The sequence below is a fragment of the Caloenas nicobarica genome, chromosome 2, assembly GCF_036013445.1.
Source record: "Caloenas nicobarica isolate bCalNic1 chromosome 2, bCalNic1.hap1, whole genome shotgun sequence".
Taxonomy (NCBI): domain Eukaryota; kingdom Metazoa; phylum Chordata; class Aves; order Columbiformes; family Columbidae; genus Caloenas; species Caloenas nicobarica.
The window spans coordinates 2,003,192-2,023,265 of NC_088246.1; the positions used below are offsets into that span (position 1 = coordinate 2,003,192).

Genomic DNA, 20,074 nt, shown 5'->3' on the forward strand with positions numbered 1-20,074 from the left:
TCGGCAGCTATGTCTTTCATATGGATTTGTACCAAATATCACCACTGTGAATCTTGGTGCTGTGGATGCCTGGCACTTATAGGAATGCCCTGGTTTTAAAACCTCAGTTGCCAATAGAAAAAATGCCAGAGGAAAATAAAATCTTCTGAAGCGCCAGTGTATTTAAAACAAACAAACAGAAAAACAAAACCAAAACCCAAACAAATAATCAAAATCCGAAAGGAAATCATCCTAGTCTATTTGCAATGAACTGGAGAATTTAAAACTGTACTTGGCAAAGCAAAGCTGCATTAAGCCTGTGAGTAGGTTTTGCAACCTCCAGCTTTGGGCCCACTTTTTGCCTTAGCTTGACCCCATTTTTACAGCCTGTTCTCTGGATCCTTCCTGCATGGTGTCTCCAAGGTAGCTCCACCCTTGCTCTTGCTCCATGGAAATGGTTTTCATTTTGTGTTCTCCACACCATCCTGTGGGAGAGGGGCGGGAGAACAAAACCTCAGCCATCTTCAGTCTAAATATAGATCCAAGTTCATTCCATCCACCTTCAATTATACCTTGTGGCTGGGTAAGTGATGACTTGCCTTTCCTTATAACTCCATGGTGGTATGTGCTGAGAGGGGAGAAAATTGAAGCAGCTGCCACCCACACATCTCTGCAGCTTTCCTGAGAGGAAGCCATGCCTGGGTGGTAGGTCTGGTCAAACCATCTATCTCTGCCTTGCAAGCTGTCACATGTGGTTCTCCACCTCTGGGTGGTGTTTTTATGGGGGCCATGATTGGAGTTGTGGCACGCTCAGCCCTTCAGCTCAAACCTTCCCTTTGATCCAGCCGTGGGAATTTGCAGCCATCCTTTTTCATTTTGCCACAGTTTCTTACAGTTTCTTCTGGCCTGCAGTCTGCAAAAGGGCCAGCACATGCTTTCTGGGTGGGACTTACCAGGAAAGGACATCTACATCTCTGCTAGTTGCCCATACTCTTTTTATCATACTTATAGAAATGATCGATCCACTCAGTGAAAAGTAGAGCATAATTCATCTTCTCCTCAAGTGTAGACCTAAAACAAGTCAAATCACACCCTAGAAGTGCCCATTCCCTTCTGCTGGTGTAAAGCAAATGCAGACACATGTGGATGTCTACATCAAAGTGTAGCCAAGGTTAATTATTTCTCAGGAGCTACCCATCACAGTGATTCAAATACAAGTTGCTGGCAGCTCTGCCCTTATTTCACTCACCCTGGCTATGAGTGCCTGAATAAATTCAATATGCAATTAGCTTCAGTCAAATTCTCAAAGCTTGAGATAATTAGAGACACTGGGCGTAAGGCTGCTGCTCACAATGCATCTGCATAAATGTGTTCCTTGTGGGTATTTATTTCTATTTAAACAAAGGTATGTCGATTTGGAATAAGACACAATGTGGATGATTTTAGTCTTCATGGGAAAGATGTATTTGGACCCCTCCATGTGTTAGGAAAAGGAAGAGCATTGCTATTCTTTTGGGGACTCCTTTCTTGCATTCTTTAAATGCTTCCTTCCACACAGCCTCCTGGCTGCCACTTACATAACTATTTTATTAACTGGTCTTCATTCAAGATAAACCATGACTGAGAATTGCAAACGAAGTGGTAATTCCCTGAATGAGATAGTTCAGATAAGGACTGAACAGGGCAGACACAAAAATAGTGCCCTGATTTTCAGCAATTGCAGGATTAGTGTTGAGTCTTGCCTTCCAAGTACACTAGAGATTTTATGGTTCTTCCTTCTAAGCCAGAAGATGCTCAGAAACAGTATAAGAGGGAGAGACAGGCAGGGCAGTGGTAGGAAACATGAGGTCTGGGCTGTCTGTATCTGCCCTGTAGGCCCTCATCGTGTCTTATGAATGGTGGAGCTCCTTGTGCTGCTCAAGGCACCTGGATCTGGGAGCTGTCCACTGAGCTTTGGGTGGAATAGAGGTTGGTGGTGTCATGCTCTGCCGTGTCACAGTCATCCTGCCTGGAGAGCTGGGGAGTTACAACAACTCCACCTTTTAATATTACTAAAACCCCAAGTAGCTGATGAAGGGATGTATTATGTTGCATTTCACCTTGAAACAAGGAAATGAGGAGTTTTCATTTGAGGTTCTCCCTATGCCTCTGTTCCACTTGGTTGCTTTGCTACCGAGGAACAAGATACGATGCTAAGCAATGAGAAGTGGTCAGCCTCGTGAGGAAAATCTGACCCAAAATGTGTGGGGTTGCATACATGTTGGGGAAGAAGGAAGGGTCATGTACATCCACAAAGGAATGTGTCCAAGGGTGTGTATTCATGTAGTGTTAGGTCTGTCCCAAGTGCATGCTTTGCATATATACATTTGCATGTTTGTGCATATTGAAACTGTATTCACTGTAAGGGCAATCTGCCAGTCTTCCAGCAACACAGGAAAGACCCTATCAGCAGAGACACCCACTCTGTTGGTTTTTGCTGAGAGGCAGATGTAAATTCTGGTGTAAATTCACATTGCTGACCTGTGCCTGTTCATTCAGAGGCTTGAACCTCATGTTCTGACATTGTGTTTCCTTCTTTTCCATTTGAGCTCAGCAGCAGCCTGTTGGCATCTTGGAGCATTTTTGAAGTCTAGAGCTGTAAGAGGGCAGTGTTGTGTAAAAATAGGGAGTGGAACAACCCTAAAACTTAGGAAACGGAGGGAAATATGAAGTGATGAGTAAACAAGAGACAGATGGCAGAATCAGAGCAAGGTCCAGAGAGTAGTCCAATATAGTGCAGAAGTGTTGGTTAGAGGACGCTTTGGGAAAAGGTACAAGAACAGCAAAAAACCCCAAAACACTCTCCTAAACATCAAGCAGAGACTTCCTAAGGTAATATTTTTGTACATTTGGTAATGTACAGAAATAGAATTCTTTTCCAGGAAGTGATCCTGTGAGCTTTTACACACATGTAGGTTGTGAACATCCACAGTATCCCATGACCAGCTTTTCCCAGTTCAGCTCTAAGAGCAAAGAACTGGTTTCTTCACTTTCCTTTAAGCCTGATTCATGCCAGCTTCACTTGATACCCCCTAGTTCTTTTGCTGGAAAAGGCTATGGGTAGCAGACCCCCATATGTCAACAGATAAAACCTTTTCCGTGAAGTAGCTTAGGATTTACCATGTTGTTACCATAATCATCTCTGGAGAGGGCATCAGTGGTGGGGAATAACTTGGGATAGGTGAAAGAGAACTACAGCAGGAACACAGGAGCAGCAGAAGGGAATCTGCAGCCTTGTGTTGGGGACAGAGGTCCTAAAGGTGAGGCTGTTGAGTGGGGAACGTGGAGGAGGAAAGAAGAACAATATACCAGATCTATAAAATTATTTTCTTGGATTTATGAGTCAGTATTTGTCATGGACCTCACAAGCACCCAGAACCATAACACAGAGAGTAACCCAGAGGTCTTCTTATATGCTTCAGTTCTCTGTTTTTATCTGACGTCTATTCTTTGTCTCTTCCAGGTTGAATTTACCCCTGATCAGATTGAAGGTGAGCAAGATGTGTTTCTCTTCTGTGCAAAGTAAATATCATCATTGGGAAGTACTGGCAAGGGCTGAGGTGAACACAAGTGTGGTATTGGAGCTCCTGTGGGAAGGGAGTTGACTCCCATGCATTAGTTCATGGCTTTGTTCCTGCTCTGTCCCTCCTCCAAATCCTTTGTTGAGCTGGTCAATAGAAAAGGGGGAAAGTCATGCCCCAGGCAGACTAGGTACTTACTTCATTTACCAGTGAGGCAAAAACCAAAAAAGAAGAAAACCCAACCCCCTGAAAACCTCATTCCAAATATATGATCCTTCTTTAAGAAAACCCACTAGCAGAATATCAGTCCTTTCAAGAGAAAGTTTCACAGCTCTGCTTTTGATAACTTTTCTCTGTATTCAATCAGAATTCAATGTGTTACAGTTTTGTCACAGCTCTACAGAAACCAGCAAATAGTGACAGCAATGGCTTTTTTTTTTTTTTTTTTTGTTTCAAAGCAAAACATCATGATTAGTTTCTGAACCCCTTATCCCAGCCCAAGAAACTGATACTGAAACCTCATGCCTGAAGTCCTGGGAACACTACCTCTGCAGCTGTCTCCTTTTTCCTCAACTACCAGCCTGTTTTTTACTTAAAGGGATAATTGATAGATTGAGTCAAACATCTGGCAGAATTCTGCTTTGGTCTTTTAAACACTTTGGAAAACTTGGTAGAGCCTATGAAATAGGGTATCAGAAAATGGGTTAATTAGAACAGATGGAAAACAAAATCACAGGCTATCCAGTCAGGCTGATTCAGAGAGGAGAGATAAAAAAAGAAGAATTTTCTGAACTGGAATCAAGTCCCATAATATCTTAGAGATCAAGGCTTTGCCACAGACTTCTAACATTACCTTGGGATTTTCAAGTCCCCCTTACTGGCTTTATTTTCTATTTTCTAACAACAGGTCAAAAGTAACTCATGATTGGAGGCAACTGTTAATTTCTGGGAACCTGCCCCTTTTCCAGTCCCAGAAACCTTAGGAGAGGCACAATTCTGAGCCATAAACCTTTGAACTATCCCAGCAGCACACAGCAGCTGAGTGTCTCATCAGCTAATGTTTTGAGGATTGGTTAGGACCCACCTAGTTTCCATGTCTTGTTTTCTCTCTCCATGAGTAGAACTAGCTCTAGAGACTATGTCAGAGAATGGAAAAATAAAAGACATGTTCAGAAAACAAACCAAACCAAACCAAACCAACAACGACAAAAATATGCTTGTCTGTCCATAAGCCCGTTGGAATGGTTAAGAAATGGCAAACTTGGAGCGATCCTAGGACTGCCATAAAAGGTAGCAGGTCAAGAGGAGATGTTGGCAGTCTCTAGAAACAGAAGTTGCATCTTTCTTCTCCTTACGGCTGCCTTCTGGTCTAGCTGTACTCCCCCCCCACACAGAGAAAGCTGGGAATCCAAGACTTGTGAAATAGGATGTCCTTGAAATATCCAAGGGGAAGCAATAAGGCAGGAAGCAGATAACATCATCTCTGTGAGAAAGGCTATGAGAACTCCACGTCAGCTACAACAGCACGACAGTTATACTGCTTGATAGCTCTGGGAGAAATGCTAAATCCACTCAAGGTTAACCCCACATTTGGTTCATAGGTTGCTGGAAGGAGTCCCTAATGACCTGAACATCACCTGAGGACTAAGCAGAAAAGCACTGCTCATCAGTCAGCTCCTCAATTCCTTTCCTCCTGCCCTCTTCAGGTCTTCCTCTCCTCTCCTCTCCTCTCCTCTCCTCTCCTCTCCTCTCCTCTCCTCTCCTCTCCTCTCCTCTCCTCTCCTCTCCTCTCCTCTCCTCTCTCTCCTCTTCTCTCTTCTCTCTCTTCTCTATTTCTCCTCTTCTTCTTCCTCTTCCTCTTCCTCTTCCCCTCCTCTCCTTATAGCTGTTATACTGACTGTTGGCATGACTCGTGAGTTGGGACTCACAGGAGCTCTAGATTAATATGTTCATTTTGTTTTGTTTTCCCTTTCCCATTCTCTCCTCACTCTCTCAGGCTTCCAAGATTGCCAGCTCTCCCTTTCTTATGGATTTCAGTTGCACTTGTTTTGTTCTGGGATCATTTTCAGCTCTGTGTTGCGCTGTTAATTTTGTCAAATTTCCTCTTTCAGGAAGTCATCAGGTGGTCAAGGTCACCTGTCATACCTTTATATGTGGAGGGTTTTTTTAACTCTGCCTTTAATGTATAATAATAATCTCTCTTTCTGCTGACCAGATGAGGACGTAGGTGTCTCAGTGAGACTAGATGCTTCCCCATGTGTTAGCAGAAACTAGATCAATAACGAGTCCATCCTATGTGTTTAATATTACACAGATCACAGAATCACAGAATGTTAGGGATTGGAAGGGACCTCGAAAGATCATCTAGTCCAATCCCCCTGCCAGGGCAGGAACACCTAGGTGAGGTTACACAGGAAGGCGTCCAGGCGGGTTTTGAATATTATAGACTGTCAGTCTCTCACCATTGACCCAACTGTTCTTTTGGCAGCTGATTCTGAATTGAGATGGTGGAGGAGAAAGAGGCAGTGCAGCAGCTCAAGGGCTTTTCCAGCCGTATCTTCTAGGATACTCTAAACATCTTCCTTTTGCTAATGCAATGACTTTGTTGCACCAGACATACTACCCTGCAATGATTCATTATTATGTTAATCCCCAAAATGTTCCTCTCAGAAGAAGAATGGTCTGTGGGTGAAGCCATGTGTAACACTGCATCTTCACATGTCCTCCTGCCTCAACTGTGAGTCAAATTCATTGGTTGTGGCAATGTGTATTTATAAAACTGGATTCCTGGCCTCTTCAGCCCCCTAAATTGCTGAAAAGAGAAGAATATGAGCTATTCAAGATGAGAAGATAGGCAGCAATTAGGCATATGAAAATATAGAGTGCTCCTGCCAGTGGTTTAATGGCTAGCTGGAGGACAAAGGAGACCATAGCCATGCTGGTTTCATTGCTTTGATGGAAACTTGCATTAAGTAGGAATATGCAAATATAAATGAAAAAAAAAAAAATAGACTGCTTCTGTATATTGACAAAATGGGGTTTCCAAACCCACAGGGCAATGCTCTGGTGAGAGGTGGTTACATCTGACTTTAATTCTTTTTTTTTTTTTCTTTTAAAGACAAATGTGCACTGACAGTAACCATGATAAATTGTGAACCTTTAGGAGGTGAAGCAAAGGATATCCAGGCAATTGGCCTCAGGGAGTAGGTAAGCTGCAGGCAGATGAGTAGCGCAGGGAGATGTGTGTATAATACTTCTCATCCACTTCAGCTGCTGAGACCCCCAAGGAAAGGAAAGTGCTGGGAGTAGAGCTCTGACCCTCTTCCACTCTCAGCAAGGAGCCCATGAAAATCCACTATTGCCCTCTGCTGGAGTGAGGGCTGCCAATGGGACCTGGGCTCTGGCTGGTGACAAAGATCCAAGAGAAAGATGGAGGGAGAGAAAGAAAGAGGAAACAAAGGAGAATGCAAAGAAGAAAACAAGAGGAGAGTTAATTAGTCCAAAATGAGAAACTACATCACTGTTCGAAAGTGTTGGATGAGGGGGAAATGAGTAAGATACAAATGGAATTATAAAAATTAAAAGGGAGGGAGAAAGAAGGACAGGCAAACACAACAGCATGGGAAGAAGGAAGGAGAGAGGAAAATAAGCAAAGGAGAAAAAAGAAAAAAGAGGGAGGAGGAATAATGAAGAGGACAAGGAACTGAGAAGGAAAAGATGGAGAAAATCTGGCATGCAGAATGCATGGCTGAATGGTTGAATGAGTCAGGATCTAGGGAAAAAAAATATAGCCTTTTTGTGTTTGGAGACTGGGAGAGAAACATGTACAGAAGAGTAACAGCAGGACGAGGGGCAGATTCACAGCTTTAAAGCCAAAGGGATATTTGTGATCACACATACACATTGAGCTATGTGCTGTGTTCAGTAAAGGATAACAACCTATTATGGTTACTTGTGTCCTGAGATGCTCCTCTGTCTCTGCAACGTGTCTGCAGCTCAAGGACAGAGATGTAACCTGAGTAACTACCATCTGGGAAAGTGTCTCCTGGGATCCTGCACTTACTTAATTAATTAGTGGTGGAACAGGGACCCTCTCCCATGGGAGTGCTCTTGTCAAGATAATACTTCTTGCAGTGGTAAGCGACTCCCTCTTTGGCCAGAAGTAAAGAGAAGACGTGAGGATATGTTCAAGAGGATGTAGTGGAGGAGAGCTGGTTGTCTTGCAAGGGAAGTGTCTCTGCATGGGTGCACAGGGGAGAGCAGGCAGATGTGAAACAACTGGAGGGAATGACTGCATCTTCATCCATTGGATCTGGCCTGGCATCGGTAGATGATGGCATACCAAACCTTACTTCTTCCAATGCAATTGGACTGGGTGCTAGAAAAAAGAAAAATCAGAGGATTCTTCTAGTGTTGCTCCTCGACACTGTTGAATACAATTATTGATCAATTACAAGGTTTTCCATTTACCTTCACCATCCCCCACCAATAGACTGCTGTGTGGTAATTCCAGTCGGTTATCATGTCATATTTTGTTACCTGCTAATAGAAGTGCTGCTTTAGCTCAGTGGGCTGTGTCAGTGCTCTCTAAGTGTATAATGCTGAATACAATATCCAGTTAGATAATGAGCAGAATTGCTATCGAATTCTGTGCCATCCTGAGTGCTCCTGATGAGCTGGAAAGCTCTCAAGACCAACCATTTCTATAAGATTTTCTGCACTTCCTGATGTTAGCTGAGACGGAAATGCCATGAGAAGAGCATTTTGACCTCTCTGATTCCATTCCCTTATTGAACTGGAAAATGCAGGGGAGGAGGAACACAAACATTGCTGATAACAGCAACAACAAAGCTCATCAGACTTGTTCCCAAACTGCAAAATAAAAGGGTCAGGCAGAGTTAGTTAGGGGGAAGGTTTAGTCTTCCTTTGACTTTACCTGAAGGAGCATGGCATGCATTTCTTTTTATCTTTTTGTCTTCCAGAATTTAAGGAAGCATTCTCACTCTTCGACCGGACTCCTAAATCTGAGATGAAAATCACGTATGCTCAATGCGGAGATGTTCTGAGAGCCTTGGGGCAAAATCCAACCCAGGCTGAGGTCATGAAAGTTCTTGGCAGACCCAAACCAGAAGGTTGGTGTCCTTCTCTGTGTTTGTTTTGAAAAAGATCACTCCAAAAATTAGTCGTGAAGCAGATGAGGTCTCCATTTTATGATGGAAAGATTAATTTTGAAATAACAAAGGATATGGAACAACCTCTGAAAATCACTAGCAGAAAAGTAAATGAGGGAAAAATGATCTTGCAGTCAATATAATTGTCACAAATTTAGGAGAATGTATTAATTTAATGGCCTTGTACGTCAGTGTGTTTTACAATGACAAGTTTTGTCTTTTAAAATTGCTTTGATGACAGACATTCATTTGTGTTTACTAAAAACACAGACATTTTGAAGACATTCAAAGAAGCAAAGGGATAGACTGATTGTGAGGACACAACTTGTTCCACAAAAGTATGTGTTAGAAGGTCTGTAATGATTCCAGTAATATCTCCCTTCAACATCCACCATACTCTGGATAACTCTTCAGACCATATCTACATTCAGGCATTTTCTAGATGACTTCTCTGTCCTTTCCTTCTGCTGAGGTGGAACGGACAATTAGGTCCTCACCCAACAACTATGGTATGTCATGGTATAGCAATGACACAGTGGCAGGTTGGACAAGGAATTGTATGGGAACAAAATGTCCTCTGATGCTCTTGAAAGGCAGAGAATCAGGAAAATGAGATACATAGTCCTGGTCCTGCCTATTTGCTTTGAATCTTCTCTCCCAGTATGATTTTAAACAGCTCTGTGTCACAGGGCTGCAAAGCAAAGCTGATTTTGGATTGGGAATGAGCTTCTCTTACTGTCTTCTGCTTAGTTTCATACTTTTGTGCTGCGTGAAAAAGTCTTGGGAGACTTTTCTTGGGAGGATTTTCTTTCCGTGATGTTTGCATAGGTCAGACACTGGGACACATCTGTCTGTCTATCTATCTGTCTATCTATCTATCTATCTATCTATCTATCTATCTATCTATCTATCTCTCATATTTCTCTCTTTGCCAGATGTCCTTCCTACTCTATCCATTCTTCTAACTGTACTCATGGTATTCCTACACTCTTTTCTCCCCTTTATCTAGCATTTATTGCCACAGTTTTTCAACCTTACAACCTACCCATGGTGGATGCCCCATGATTAGTCTTCAGCTCTTCCAGAATCCACGAAACCTTTCATTTACATCTGTGTCATTGTAGACATGAACTCCAAGATGATTGACTTTGAGACCTTCCTACCCATGCTCCAGCATATTGCCAAGACGAAAGACACAGGCACCTACGAGGACTTTGTGGAGGGTCTGCGCGTGTTTGACAAGGAGGGAAATGGAACAGTGATGGGGGCTGAACTCCGTCATGTTTTGGCTACGCTGGGTAAGGGGAACCTTTCTTCATGCAGTTTCATCACTGAGATCTTTCCTATACAGCTTGTACAATACTGGGTAACCTTTATGGAGAAAATGACTGAGCAAGACTTCAGCCATCACATTGTCCTTGGTTATAATGACCAAAAAAAGTTCTTTAATAATGAAGCTAAAAATCATGGACCTATGTCTCAAATATTTGTCCTTCCTTCCTTCCTTCCTTCCTTCCTTCCTTCCTTCCTTCCTTCCTTCCTTCCTTCCTTCCTTCCTTCCTTCCTTCCTTCCTTCCTTCCTCCTTCCTTCCTTCCTTCCTGTAGTGTTTTATTTAAAAAAAAAAAATATTTCTATCATCATAAAATTATCCAAACGTTGGAAACCCCATCTATTCCTTCAATATTTTTCTCCATTTTTCTGCACCTTCGAGCAGAGTTTTAAGATAAAGCACTTTTTTATCAGGTATCGTGTTTAACAGAAGTGTCTGAAATGGAAAGCTCCTGCTTTTAAAATAGAGATCAATATTTCTCGGTCCTGTCAGATTTTGAATTCAGAAGTTTATTTTTTCACAGAGAGTGATGACAACAGAATGAGTGAAGGACAGAAAATTTGGCTGTAACTTAATGGCAGATTTCCAATTTGGATTAGAAGGCACTGACATGTTGTCAACTGAATCCAGTGAGCATTTCTCAAATCGCCTTTTTCTACTAGCGTTATTCTACTATTTTCAGAAAGATGAGCCTTTACAAAAGAGATTTGATTTAGGAGAAATGATTCCAATGATGGGGTTTGACCTGAGTTGTCAATTCAAAAAGCCAACCCTTTTATGCCTAGGAGTTTTCATTCCATGACATATCCATCTCTGTTAATGACACAGTGAATAAGAAAAGAAAGCAATGCTACTTTCCTTTTTTATCACTGATGATATGGCATTAATTTGGGATCAAATTCAGTGATGACAAAAAAAACCCCACAGTCAGGACTGATGCCCTAGCTAACCTTACCTGGGACAAAGAAACCACTCTGGGCAGTTTTGTGAGTTTTTCAGTACTACAAGAAATACTTCTGTACTTACCCTTCTATTTCCAGTAACCCACAACAATGTGGAAATTTCTAATTTTCAGGCACTGATAGGAAGCATTTTAATCTTCAGAATTAACCATCCTGTTTAGATTGGCATCTCTAAATACTGGTCACATCCAAATATTCTTTAAATTAGTATGCTTTTCTGTTCCATTTTCAATAAATCAGTTGAATTTTCACACTTTCACATCAGTCTTGTTCTCATGTACCAGAACTCAGGGATGCAAAACCAGAACAATACAAGTATCAGGGCACACCCAATGCATTTTACATTTTATTTTATTTTATTTTATTTTATTTTATTTTATTTTATTTTATTTTATTTTATTTTATTTTATTTTTTTCAGCTGAAATCAACCTTAAATTTCTCATTTACTTTTCAGGAAGTCATTTGATCTTATCCTAAAATCAGTACCTAATATTAGAATAAGGGAATGGATCAGGATGATCTCTGCTGAACCAGAATGAAGCCTTACAGGCAAATAGGCACCTAATATTTGGATAATTAAATTGAGTGAATCACTGATCCAAATCAGAGATCCTGTGTTTGACCTTGGAATCTTCCTGAACCTCAAACTCAGAGGCAAATTGGATGGTGACTCTATGGAGAGTTTGCTTAGTGAGGGCTCGGTTAAAAAGTGACTGAAACCTTCAGAATTTGGCACTTAGAGAAGGCTTATTCTTAGAAGAATGAGTATGTGAACATGATATCATGTGGGTTTCCTTATTTATTCTGTCTTTTTGGTTTCCAGATCAAATTTGCTCAGCTTGTAAGTACAAAATTAGCTTTCCTAGCAGTCAGCACCACAAATTAAAGTGAAGAGAAAACCTCCATCCCTTCTTTCTCACTCTCTTTTGTATTCTTTGAACTGTGCTCTGTAAATTCTTTAAAAAGGCCCCAGGTACTGAACAGGCATTTTGCTTTCCACCCAGGTGAGAGGTTGACTGAAGAGGAAGTTGACAAGCTAATGGCTGGTCAAGAAGATGCCAATGGCTGTATCAACTATGAAGGTAGGTATGAACACTCCAGTCTGAGCCGTGGATGTGTGCTTGAAGGCTTTGTTGCAATTAGCCTGAGAAATTTCAAACCTGTGGAAGATCTGACTTCCAAAGATCAGTATGTGTGCTTTTCCATTCAGATTCTATAATTTACCTGATGTACTCTATCTGTTGAAGCTTACTTATATTTTCCACAGCTGAATGGCTGTGGCCCTTTCAGGACAAGGGGCTATATATCATTATTTTGTTTACCTTTAAAAAAAAAAAGTGTATTATTTTTTCTACCTGCTCCCACAGTTCCTTGTCCTCTCAAAAAGCGATACACGTTCCTTTTGAGACTTCTTTTAAAGAAATTGCTAAGTTTTCCTTCAAAACCTTAGTAAAAAATGTTATCCTTAGCATCCTCTTTGGTGTCTTAAGAATGCGACAAGACCTTTCAAAGACCTTCCATTTCATTTCATTGCTATTGCAGAAAGGCAGAGCAAAACGATTTGGTCACGAACATGTGGATCATGGTTCTCTTCTGCATCTCGCAAGTCTACATGCTTCAAACTGTCCAATAAAACAACAATATTTTAGTAGGGATCATGAACACATTTTTTTATATACAGCTGAGTCCTTCAGGTTGATTGGTGACTGACCATTGATCATCTTGGTGATTTAGTTCATCTGTCATATTATCTGAGCCTTTTATGAGTATTTGGGTTGGTGATCTCCTTCTATTTAAAAATACCAGTGGTCTGAGCTCAGGGAAACATTTCTTATGAGTATTTTGTTGCTAGAAATCTGTAGATTTAGCCTGTCTAAATGACTCATGAGCTTATGCTGAATTCAGAGAAATTCAGAGCATGGGGAAATAACTGGGAAGGAAAAAAATATTTCCTAAATTCAAAACGTATTTTTCCTTTTCCTTTTGAATTTCAAAATTGTATAAAATGAATGTGTGCGGTGTTTTATTTGGTTTTGGTTTTGTTTTTTTAATTGAGAAAAATGGAACTTGAAACTTTTTGAAACAAAAGCTTAATTTGACTTTGAAATACATTTTTTTTTTCTAAACCTGGGTTCACTGGAGAGATAAGGTCACCATACTGGACCTGGTAACCTGCTGTGGATTCTGGAGGTTAACTCCAGGCATCTTCAGTGCCCCCTGACTTAGTACAAATGTGATGGATTCTTGAAAGTCTTGTGAGATGAGGACCCAGAGTTTCTCATGGCTGCATACTTTGGAAAGCCAGTTCCATATGGCAACCAGGGGTAAGGGATTAAGCAAACTGTAGATTGACTGATGTAAGATTTCATTTCCACTGGCTACCTAGACTGCTGGCTACACTGCACTGTGTATATATATTATCATAACGACTTACAAAGCATTTAACACCTTGAGTCTCATTTACAAAGTGGTGTGGTCTTCATTGCATCAGAGGAAGGAAGAAGAGTGAATTTAAATAAAAAACTGGCTGAGATAGCCAGGACGTTATTGAGTTCAGTGAAAGGATGTTGATAAATGACCCTTCTCTTTCTCTTGTTTCCAGCTTTTGTGAAACATATAATGGCTAACTGAACACCAGGTGAGTCTCTTCTGTCCTCCTTACATGTCCTATTATTGTGGTTTTGGCATCTGAGATAGGCTTGAAGAATCTATAAGTGACTAATCAAAGAGACTGAATATTTTCAGGATGCTGTACAAGCAAGTAGCACAAGAAGGAGTAAAATGTTTTCTTCAGCCTTTCAAGTGCACAGAAAATCAGTGACCTTTCCGCAATTGTCTGGTAAATCTGGACATATTTATTTTGGAAGTCCAGTGTAATATATCCTAAAAGGATTTGATTTCCAAAGAGGAAGAAGACATTCCTTTATGATTGACTGGAAACTTCAAAGGATGCACATTTTTCATGTCCGCTTACAAGTCTCTGCTCCTAGACTTCTCCTAAAAAGGCAAGGAGATAGAACTGAGCTGGACTAGAGAAAAACTGGGCAAAAAGTACATGGAAAAGTAGATAAGAAGAAGTAATGCACGCCTATGTCGCTGAACCTACACTTGAATGGTAATTATTTGCCTTTCATAAATCTGGCTCCTAAAATCTCCTGCAAATGGGTTGTTTTTCTGGAAAAACACAAGAGCTTTGTCCAGCACAACCTCTGGCTTTATTCAGTAGTGTTGTCCAAACCACAGTACCATTAAGGTTATCTCTGTCCCACCATTGCAAATGAGCTGAACTCCATTTCCAGTATTTCCTGGTCATCATTAATGTTTGTATTCCTGGAAAAGGTGGCCACTGTTTTCAACTGGCATTCACCATTATTTATCTCTGTTCAGGTCTTGGGGAAGATCTGACCTGAGAGTTAACCAACTCCATCTATTCTGCAAAGTATCTGATAGACTGGGAAACAGAGTGGCTTCCTTCAGATTGGTTCTGGTTGTTTTGCATTTTATTTGTTTAGGTTTTCTTTCTTCTGATTTGGTGTACTTTTCTACTCTGTCCTGACCAGGCCTGGCTTTGTTTTGGTTTTGGAGCTGACGTTATCCCAGTCCACTGAGACCTGTCTGCTCTGTGGTGACTTTTGATTGTGTTCACTGGCACCCCGGGGAGATAATTCAGCAGGAGTCACATCCAGGTCTTTGGGACTTCTGTTCCAAGACATAACTGAACAAAATGTAAACTGGCTAAAAAAGATGACTGCTTTTTTCTTATTGTGGTCCAGATTTCTTTCTTAAAGGCATTTATCTTCTCTGAACATGCACTCAGTTTTCCAGCACCGGCTCTCAGTTTTAAGTTCCAAAGATCTGGACTGGCCCACAGCCATAGTGGGTAATCCAGCAGCTAGGGTGATCCTTACATGTTGTTTAGAGATGTTTTCAATCCTTAATCCCATCCCAAATCCACTGCCATGGGAAATTCCTATTGTAATGCCAAAGGTCTTTCTAGTTGCCTAACGAAATGCCAGCCACTAGAGCAGACAAATGAGCATTGGTAAAGCTGGCACAGGGCTGGGAGATGTAGCGTAGGGGCCAGCAAGTGTATCTTTGCTTATGATGGGTTTGGAAAGGGAGCTGATTGCTCCTGACTCACAGAGAACCAATGTGCCACTGATTTGCCAATGAGCCATGGTGGTTGTCATTCGGGGGTGGCATCTTCTACTCCCTGCTCTGTTGCTGTTGGCACCTTTAGGGAAAGACAATTGTGGTCTTTACCCTTTAAAGGGTGATGGCCCTTTGCCATAGAGGATATAACAAAAGAATCCCAACACATTGGATTTGAACTCAGTGGGAATCTGGATCTGAATTAAAAAATAAAGTGATGGCTCATGTTTCTTGGCCATTCCTGTATGCTAGAGGAAAGCTAGAGCTGTATCCCAACATAAGAACTGAACTGTGTCTTTTCCTTTCACTTTCCCTTCCTTTATTTTCTGAGTATAATTGTTGTGACTACTCTGTATTGACTTTTCTTATACATAGCCTCTCCACTGGCTTGTCCCCAGGTGTTGTGTACTATTTATAACACAAAATAATCAATTACATCTTCAATTAGTGACTCTTCCAGGGGTTATTTTTGCCTCCCCCATCCCCCAGGTCAAGTGCTCTGCAGAATTACAGCCAACTATTCTTCCTTCACAGTAGATATTGCTGTAGAAAACACTCCCAGTTTGGCTACACATCTACTCCTTGCACTATTCACTGGGAAAGACATGGGCATCAGGAGACATTAAGCTTTCTCACATAGCTAGAAAGCACTGTACCATACTTGTGGTCAACCTTATCTCATGGCCTATCTCTTGAGTGCATATCCATTCATGGGAGCTGATCAAACAGCCCAAAATGCCGGGATGGAACATTTTTGGGAGCAAGCAGAATGTTGTCTGAATTGTTCAGATACCTACTTCTTTATTATAAATCTTGTGTTACAAAACTACCCTACTTAACTTTAATCATGTAAGTTCAAGTAGTAGAGCAGTACAGCTGGAGGGGTTGTCCGTAGTGTGTACATGAGGGTTGATTCAGTGTCCCACATGTAGGTTCTTGGTGTTGTTTGAGATGCTCCACATCTCAGATATTCATGGACTCACAGATGGGTTGCAGAGCCCATGGTAGACTTGTGGCAGCTGGCAGCCAAGCAGGCTCTAGGTGCTGAGGTGTGGGGAAGTGAATTCAGCCCTTTAAGTTATGTGAAATCCTAGAATATGGCATCAGTATTTGACCAGATGACATAGTCATCCTTGGCTCCCATCATATCAAGATGCCTACAGGTAGGTGTCTACATGAAAGTGAGGTATCTCTGTTTCCAAACCTAAAGGAGATCCAGTTAGAAGGAGCATGAAGAGTGATTTCCTTCATCTGAAGAAAGGACACAGATGCAGTGAGTCCAACTGCCAATGTTGAGAAGGACAGATCTCCCGTGTACACTATGTCATATTTGCCATCTGTATGGGAATGTTCCGAATGCCTGGGAGATCTCAAATTACATCAGATGCTTATGGTTTGGGAACTGAATCATGCTTGAAATCTAGACATTAGCTAGAGAGAAACCCCTGTGCTCACATGTTGCTGATGGGAGACTGACTGCAGAAAACAGAGGGATAACAGAAGTAGGAGAAACTGTCTACTGGCAAGGAACTAGTCTGTTTTTCTGGAAAGCTGAGTCTTTACCCTGGCTTTACATCTGCCATGGCTATGTTGCCTCTCCGTATCACTTCTTCCCATGTTTTGTCCATCACTTACACATTGAGTGTAAGATTGTGGGATTCAGGCTGACTAAGGATATTTTGTCATATTGTGCGACTGTTCCTTGATGTCAGTTGGCATCTATGTAGTGCAGAGACACTCAGATGCAGCCCTCGCTGCCAATAAGCTGAGTACAGATGCATGAGAACAACTGAGGCTGATTCCTGGTGGCATGGTTTTTTTCTTCTTTCTTCCTCTAATGATTAAAAATAACTTTATTTTTCAGGACAAGATAGGCGCTGAGAACCCCAGATGCTGGCCTTGGATTTCACTGTAATGGAATGTCTTCTCATTTTTCAGCCCAGATTCCCATTATAGAGCTACAAAATGTGCTGTCCCTGAAGTTATTTGGAGAAATGTTTTTTTGTTTGTTTTGTCTTGTTCCTTCATGAGAAGAGGGTGGCCTCTGTGGAGATTCAATACACACAGGAAACTGAAGAAACTGGAATCTGAACTATGAATACCTGGGCATTGCCTTTTTTTTTTTTATATATACAGAATGTAAACAAGCAATATGAAATTATTAAGAGAGAGGGGAGAAAAAGGAAGTAATTTTTTTCATGACTAATTCAATCAAAAATGTATTTGTCATTTAGCTGTATCCTTCCCTCCCTTCTTCCTTCCAAAACAACTGGACCTTTCTCTTTGTGTTTATGACATTTGTAAAAAATAGCTTTAAGAGAGTAAGGGAGAAAAGAAACTAAATGAGTAGTATAAATCTCATGTAGGCAAGGAATACTCTTAGTCTTTAGAGAAAAACAGTAAAAGTAGAATGCCCGGCAATCAGCAACAAACACAACCTTGTTCACATATTTCTCAGCTTTGGAAGATACAACCCTTAACATTTAAGATGTAAAAGAAAATAAACAAGGCAAAACAGAAGTGTATAAAATGTTTGCCAAAATGCCTCTCTTCTCCAGAAGGATTACTTCCCACTCCAACAGTTCGAACTATGAAACAAGTAAAAAGTCCTTCCCAATGCAACCGGAAATTGTTCTAATATATGTATCTTGGTCCTGTAGCTGTTTTCAGTAAAACACAGGATTCTTTGTCACCTGGTTTTATCATTGTTTCTGTGTCTGTGTGAGGGAAGGGGAAATGAGAAATAAATGTTGGGAAAAACCTCAGTAGAGGCAAAGGAAAGTTGAGAAGCATGAAAAAGCACATGGGGTAAGTTGGCTCATTTTCTGGGGAATAATAATTTTAAAAGTAAAGAAAAGAAAAAAAAAGGTATCCTTTGGGGGTGGAAAAGGGAGACGTTAGAGGCTGGTACACGTTATTAGGCAATACCAAAAAAATCTGAATATGTAACACTCCGTTTAAGCAAGAGGTATTATTAAAATAAACAACTTGGAAACTCAGTAGAGGAAAGATAATCAGTGGAACATTGGAATACTGGGTTACAAACTGCACAGCATTGACTGAATAGGTCATCCCCACAGAGAAGATTTGCTGTGAACAAGAGAACACAAACTATCAAATTACATGAATATATGAGCTGTAACAGAATGAACCATTGAATAGCCATAATAGAAAATCAGCAGTTAGAGAGCTAATGAAGTATCAAGCTGATGGCAATAATAATAAAATTCCAAAGGAAATTCAAAAAGCTAGTGCAGAAGGAGAAGTAGAAAAATGCTGATAATGACAAGAATGTCTTATATCCAGCCTGGGTTAACTTCACGCAAAGATGCAAGTAAGAAGCAAAAAAAAAGGTCATCACGAATCACTGGTTCTGAAGAAATCACCATCTGAAGCATTGATCCTAAACAGAGCCAAATATTGAAGAGGCCATTGATAAGGCTATGAGATTAACAACTAGGTCTGCTCTAGTGCATCAGAGATGGACACCAGAGATAGTGACCACCAGTGGTCCATCTCCTCCTCACGGCTCTCTTTGTGGTCATCCACTTCCATTCGCAGCGTTGACTCCTGTCGTTTCCTAGGGCCTACTTTGTCTTGGGCAAGCAACATTTCATAGGTATCTTGCCTTCACTGTCTTGTAAATCCATTTTTAGATCCTAATGATAACTTAATATTGTTTTGAATCAAAGGTGTACAGTAGTTGGAAAATGCAGCTTTTTCTCCCTTCCCTGGTGGTGTAATCAATCACTTGAGAATGTCTCCTCTCTTCTGTGATACTCTTACAAGGGTATCTCTAGTTTAAAGTCTCCTTGAGCTCTAGGACTCATACAGCTGAGGGACACTGTGAAGGCTCAGTACAGAAACACTCTGCTAGCAGCAACCATCTGACTACCTTCTCTTTGTCCTCCATCCCCTGTTACTCTGTCACTAAAACTAATCTCAAACTCCAGCTATTACTATCACACAATGAGTCCTACATGGCCTAGTCTAGGGTCAGACCTATCAAAATCTCCATGAAAATCAAAGCATGGTTATTTGTTCTGACTTCTTACAATGAGGGTGGTAAAACACTGGCCCAGGTTCCCTAGAGAGGTGGTGGATGCCCCATGCCTGGAGACATCCCAGGCCAGGCTGGACGGGGCTCTGAACAACCTGATCTCGATGAAGATGTCCCTGCTCATGGCAGGGAGTTGGACTAGATGAACTTTGATAGTCCCTTCCAACCTAAACTATGCTATGATTCTTTTCAGAGAGATTTAGTTATCACATAAGGTGCATCTCACGTGGTGGAGAAATCTTAATCTCTCCAGTGGGCCACCAGCTACTTTCTTCAACTGCTGAACATAAAGCCACCACCCTGCTGCTACTCAGACTCCTGATAATTATGTGTTATACCAGAATCTTGCAGAATATTTCACCATACGCTCCCCAAACAACATCTGTCCTCATCCACAGATGCAGGTCAGCCTTTCTTCTGGGCGTACGAGTGGCATTCACCCATCTAGGTGCAGATATCTGGAGAGCTGAGGTCTCCACCTCTCCTAGGCTTCAATGCCTATCTTATTGGTACTGTTGCCATCTGTACCATAGAATTACACATTGTTAGCGTTATTTTTACTGTTTCTATTGTTGCTAAAATCACACTTGAAACACCCTAATCACGTGAGCCCAGCATCTGGGACTTACACGAGACTCACAGCTATTTCAGGAAAATTTCAAGGGCTTGTAGTGCTGCAAGTGGGCAAGGAAGTCCTTTGATGAAGCAGCATGAGAGGCAAAGACCAATAGGCCAAGCACAACCACCTGAGCCGATGTGGACCAGCCAAGAGTGCAAGTGCAGCACGTGGGGCAAGCTGGACTCACCGATGGCCCAATGAAGCAGAACAAAATAAAATAACAGCTGGTGTTTCACCCC

General features: G+C 41.3%; 1 protein-coding gene across 1 annotated transcript in view; it reads left to right on the plus strand.

The window, feature by feature from the left end:
- Nucleotides 1-17,848, plus strand: part of MYL3 (myosin light chain 3) — a 36,442-nt gene extending 18,594 nt beyond the window's left edge. The window contains exons 2-7 of the mRNA XM_065628019.1: nt 3,482-3,509; nt 8,522-8,671; nt 9,835-10,008; nt 12,009-12,086; nt 13,607-13,642; nt 17,021-17,848. Coding sequence (XP_065484091.1) covers nt 3,482-3,509; nt 8,522-8,671; nt 9,835-10,008; nt 12,009-12,086; nt 13,607-13,635 — 459 coding nt within the window. The 3' untranslated portion in view covers nt 13,636-13,642; nt 17,021-17,848. The remainder of the gene's footprint in view (nt 1-3,481; nt 3,510-8,521; nt 8,672-9,834; nt 10,009-12,008; nt 12,087-13,606; nt 13,643-17,020) is intronic.
- Nucleotides 17,849-20,074: the final 2,226 nt, after the last annotated feature.